This window comes from Nanorana parkeri, unplaced genomic scaffold (assembly GCF_000935625.1).
Source record: "Nanorana parkeri isolate BGI_ZX_2015 unplaced genomic scaffold, ASM93562v1 scaffold3600, whole genome shotgun sequence".
Taxonomy (NCBI): Eukaryota; Metazoa; Chordata; class Amphibia; order Anura; family Dicroglossidae; genus Nanorana; species Nanorana parkeri.
This window is the reverse complement of record NW_017309868.1, coordinates 5,797-11,705: the sequence shown is the minus strand read 5'-3', so window position 1 is coordinate 11,705 and position 5,909 is coordinate 5,797. Positions and strand designations below refer to the sequence as shown.

General features: G+C 61.8%; 1 protein-coding gene across 1 annotated transcript in view; it reads left to right on the top strand.

Annotated features, from left to right (window-relative positions):
* LOC108803320 (intraflagellar transport protein 172 homolog) overlaps nucleotides 1-5,431 on the top strand; it is a gene marked incomplete at its 5' end in the record, with an annotated part of 31,082 nt that extends 25,651 nt beyond the window's left edge. The window contains one exon of the mRNA XM_018575167.1: nucleotides 5,351-5,431. Within this exon, the coding sequence (XP_018430669.1) occupies nucleotides 5,351-5,431 (81 nt within the window). The remainder of the gene's footprint in view (nucleotides 1-5,350) is intronic.
* Nucleotides 5,432-5,909: the final 478 nt, after the last annotated feature.

The following is a 5,909-nucleotide window of genomic DNA, read 5'->3' as shown; positions in this document are numbered from 1 at the left end:
GGGGATAAACCTCAGTGACCAAATACAGACCCACCCCTACACGGGACATGTATCCCCTCCCCCACCCTGCTCATCCCTCTGCTCCACACATGTACATGGAGCGCACACACCGCGCAGGTCGTATCCCCTCCCCCACCCGTACCTGACGTCTTCCAGGAACTTGTCCAGTTCCAGCGCTGGGGACTGCGAGTATCTGAGGAAGAGAAGACACTCAGCAACGTTCCGGCGTGTGTGGCCCCCGAGGGCTTCACCGCTCATTCTGATCGCTGAACGTGATCTCGGCCATGACGGCGCTCATATCGCGGTTCTTGGTCATCTCTTCCAGAGCGTTTTCCGGGATCATGTCTGCGGGAGGAGAGGAGTCACATGACCGACATTAAAGGGGAACTCCACCCGATGACAACACGCCGGAGGTCATTTCCTGTTCTATAATGAAAGTGTCACTTACGCTGATGTCCCACAATGCAATGCGCGGCCAGCAACTTCAGAGACGGGACCTCAAACAGAGCCTGGTGGAAGAGGAGCTCGCGGGCCGTCGGCCGTTTGCTGGGGTCCGTCTCCAAACATTTCTGTATGAATTCCTGTGCGGGGAGCCGGGAGTTATATACCCATTATGAGGGGCCCCCACCATCCCTGCGCCCATTACGAGGGGCCCCCACCATCCCTGCGCCCATTACGAGGGGCCCCCACCATCCCTGTGCCCATTACGAGGGGCCCCCACCATCCCTGCGCCCATTACGAGGGGCCCCCACCATCCCTGCGCCCATTACGAGGGGCCCCCACCATCCCTGCGCCCATTACGAGGGGCCCCCACCATCCCTGCGCCCATTACGAGGGGCCCCCACCATCCCTGCGCCCATTACGAGGGGCCCCCACCATCCCTGCGCCCATTACGAGGGGCCCCCACCATCCCTGCGCCCATTACGAGGGGCCCCCACCATCCCTGCGCCCATTACGAGGGGCCCCCACCATCCCTGCGCCCATTACGAGGGGCCCCCACCATCCCTGCGCCCATTACGAGGGGCCCCCACCATCCCTGCGCCCATTACGAGGGGCCCCCACCATCCCTGCGCCCATTACGAGGGGCCCCCACCATCCCTGCGCCCATTACGAGGGGCCCCCACCATCCCTGCGCCCATTACGAGGGGCCCCCACCATCCCTGCGCCCATTACGAGGGGCCCCCACCATCCCTGCGCCCATTACGAGGGGCCCCCACCATCCCTGCGCCCATTACGAGGGGCCCCCACCATCCCTGCGCCCATTACGAGGGGCCCCCACCATCCCTGCGCCCATTACGAGGGGCCCCCACCATCCCTGCGCCCATTACGAGGGGCCCCCACCATCCCTGCGCCCATTACGAGGGGCCCCCACCATCCCTGCGCCCATTACGAGGGGCCCCCACCATCCCTGCGCCCATTACGAGGGGCCCCCACCATCCCTGCGCCCATTACGAGGGGCCCCCACCATCCCTGCGCCCATTACGAGGGGCCCCCACCATCCCTGCGCCCATTACGAGGGGCCCCCACCATCCCTGCGCCCATTACGAGGGGCCCCCACCATCCCTGCGCCCATTACGAGGGGCCCCCACCATCCCTGCGCCCATTACGAGGGGCCCCCACCATCCCTGCGCCCATTACGAGGGGCCCCCACCATCCCTGCGCCCATTACGAGGGGCCCCCACCATCCCTGCGCCCATTACGAGGGGCCCCCACCATCCCTGCGCCCATTACGAGGGGCCCCCACCATCCCTGCGCCCATTACGAGGGGCCCCCACCATCCCTGCGCCCATTACGAGGGGCCCCCACCATCCCTGCGCCCATTACGAGGGGCCCCCACCATCCCTGCGCCCATTACGAGGGGCCCCCACCATCCCTGCGCCCATTACGAGGGGCCCCCACCATCCCTGCGCCCATTACGAGGGGCCCCCACCATCCCTGCGCCCATTACGAGGGGCCCCCACCATCCCTGCGCCCATTACGAGGGGCCCCCACCATCCCTGCGCCCATTACGAGGGGCCCCCACCATCCCTGCGCCCATTACGAGGGGCCCCCACCATCCCTGCGCCCATTACGAGGGGCCCCCACCATCCCTGCGCCCATTACGAGGGGCCCCCACCATCCCTGCGCCCATTACGAGGGGCCCCCACCATCCCTGCGCCCATTACGAGGGGCCCCCACCATCCCTGCGCCCATTACGAGGGGCCCCCACCATCCCTGCGCCCATTACGAGGGGCCCCCACCATCCCTGCGCCCATTACGAGGGGCCCCCACCATCCCTGCGCCCATTACGAGGGGCCCCCACCATCCCTGCGCCCATTACGAGGGGCCCCCACCATCCCTGCGCCCATTACGAGGGGCCCCCACCATCCCTGCGCCCATTATGAGGGGCCCCCCTGTCTCTCACCCTCTGCAGCGGATCCTCCAGGAACTGGATGGCGTTGTTTATGGCCTCCTGGGGTACATAGGACGACTCTCCGTTCCCCTGGATCTCCAACACCGCCATCTGCAGGACACACAGAGTCAGATCACAGCAACCAAATCACGTCAGCTCCTCCCCCCACAGGCTGTGCCCCTCCCCCTCCCAATCATTAGCCGTGTCTGCGTCACCTCACCCGGCAGACATCTATACAGACCAGCACACGTCTGTCTCACCTCCAGCGCACACATCCCAAAGGAGTAGATGTCCACCGCCGTAGTCACATTGGTCACCTCTGGAAGAGAGATCAGACACGGTCAGTGCCGCCCCCGATCACACGCAACATGCAGCGTGGCCACACCTCGGGGGGCCACTCACTGCATGTGTATAAGGAGAGAGAATGACTGGACGGCATTACACATGGCACGGCGCGCGCGCGGCATTACACATGGCACGGCGCGCGCGCGGCATTACACATGGCACGGCGCGCGGCATTACACATGGCACGGCGCGCGGCATTACACATGGCACGGCGCGCGGCATTACACATGGCACGGCGCGCGGCATTACACATGGAACGGCGCGCGGCATTACACATGGAACGGCGCGCGCGGCATGGCCCCCGGACGGACCCTCGTACCTCCATACTCCGGGGCGAAGAAGTGCAGATTCTTCTGCTCCTCCCGGCAGGTCTTCACGTGGTTGTTGATGGTGTCCGGAGCCACTGGAAAGAGAAGTCGGGTCATTACACGTCCACATCCCGTGTCACCATCATACAACATACAACATACCACACACCGCCAGAGCCTGGCCGACCCCCACCCACCAGGCACACGTATGACACTATACAGCAGGGGTAGCCAAACCTCCGGCCCCCCAGCTGTAGGTGGAACTACAAATCCCAGGAGGCATTGCAAGATTCTCACAGACGTGACTCCCGGAGAGAGAGACGCATGATGGGATTTGTAGTTTCACCCCCCAGTTGGGGGGCCGGAGGTTTGGCTACCCCTGCTATACGGGAACCTCCCGAGTGGTGACAACGCCACCTCATCCCCCCGAGACCCGTGGAGCTCCGACATGCGGTGCGCCTCAGTTGCTGCAATACCGAGACCGACCTGGAGGGCGGCGTGCAGAGTCTCCTCCCCACAGGAAACACATGACTCTCCACAGCACAGACCTAACGCCGAGGGGCCCCCGGGGCCCAATACCAACATTAACCCCATGCTCTATCCCGACCACCCTCATCCATACTGTACAGATCCAGCGCTGGGGGGCCCCGGGGACACGGCCATCTCTATTATCCAGGCACGGTCCTGACCGGCGTCCTCTCCATCACACAGATCTAATGCTGAGGGGCCCCGAGGAAAGGGCCCCGGTAGTACTGCACAGGGTGGCACACTCGGAGCCACAGATGGTCCTGGCCGGGGGAAGGGGCGACACTCTCCTGCAATGGGGAGAACTCCATCTATGGAGGACGACGATCACGTCTACGAGTGCTGTGCGGCCCGCGGTCTCAGAGGGCCCGAAGGGGCCCCGTCATGCAGAAGGTGCGGAATAGTCGGCGCAGCAAAGAGTACCTGTCACCTTTCCACACAGCAGATGGGAAACAAAGTGCACACAGCAGATTGAGGACATTGGGGGAGGAGCTCCCGGCCTCGGCTCCACCCCCGATCACATAATGCTGAGCCACGGCACGGGGGGGGAGGGGCTCCGTGATCAATGTTAGGGCCACTCAGGGGGAGGAAGACAGCTTGCGTCACGAGTTCAGCCTCAGGGCTCCTCCCACCTCCGACTCTCACCCCTCTATGTAAGAATCACATAGAAGAAGATGAAGCCAATCCCGACCACTCCCCTTAAGTAGGCGGAGTGATGTCACACCCGGAGTGATGATGTCATACCCGGATCCCCCGGTGATATCAGGTTGCCATGACCTCCCGGCCCCGACACTGCGGAGGACACGGGGGGGACATTCAGGATTGTTGGGATGGAGGGGAGGAGGGTCCCCCCTCTGCGTCGGCATCTTATTGGTTTATGTGTAATCATTGTGAAGATCCTTTCACTTCCTGCGCGGTCATGTGACTGGAAGGGAGGGGAGACATCGTCACCTTCTCAGGTCGCTCACCGCTTCCTCCTCCTTTGCAACCGTCCCAATACCCGGCATGAGGTATTTAGGGTCATGTGACCATCGCTAGGCCTGAGCACTATCACATGACCAGGGAAGTGACATCACCGCTCCCCCGGGGGTCACCGACATGGCCGCTCCCCCGGGGGTCACCGACACTCCCCCGGGGGTCACCGACACCGCCCATTCCAATGCAGGGAAGGAAGAAGCTGCGAGTGGTGCCGGAAGGAGAGAGGTTCTGACCCTTCCCCCACTCCATTCAGAACCCCCAATTTCCGGAGTTCCTCCAGCGGTATGACAGGTTCTCCCGGAGGAGTCAGCGTCAGCCCTGCTTCCATTTCCTCAGCCAATATACAGGTCACATGACTGAATCTGGGCGGGGCCTTTATATACACATGACATAATCTGCACCAACCCACGAGGTCTGAGTGTGGCCTGGACAGGACAAGATCTTATTTAGACTGTTAGCTCTTCTACCAAACGGTGAGCGCCAATTGTAAGAACCGCCAACTACAGTCCACCTGCTGCCCCGAACTCTTCTCCTCGCCCGACCTCAGCCAATCACAAGACTCTCTATATTATACTATGACCCCCATCGGACTCTCTATATTATACTCTATGACCCCCATCAGACTCTCTATATTATACTATGACCCCCATCAGACTCTCTATATTATACTCTATGACCCCCATCAGACTCTCTATATTATACTCTATGACCGGGAATGGTCCCACATGTAGAGTTTGCGGGTTCTTCCCGTGTTCCGGACGTACATCCTTCTACAAGGCAGATTCTATCACTCGATGATCAGACCAGCCATAGACGTGAGACGCTGATTGGGCACCAACCTCATCGTTCACTTTGGCCATACATGCCGCTGCAAGGTCTATAGATAGTATTCAGCCCGGGGGGTGGGGGGGGTCTGCGGAGGTCACAGATCACCCCCAGGTGGACTCTCCAGCCGTCTGATGTCTATGGTCAGTCTTCTTGTACTATGGCAGAGGGGAGGCGGAAGGAGTGTGCACAGATATTCCTGCGTTATGATGGAGCCACAAGCCGAGCAGAAAAATCCATGACCCCCGGGCATGCTGGGGGCCCCTGTGCGTGGAGCCCGGAGCCGTCTCTATTTGCCATAATCCCCCATCGAGCGACCAGTAAGCCTGGATGTCATACAGTCACATACTCATCACGTCATCTATCTACCGCCGCCTCAAGCACAGAGCAGTCAATCAAGCAAGCCGGTCCCGCCCACCCGCAGGAGGAGGGGCAGGAATGCAATGAAGATGAAAGGGGAGGAGAGGGAAGCCATCTATAGGGAACATGCACAGCGGGGGAGGGGCTCCTACATGCTATGGAGCTAAGTACACCCA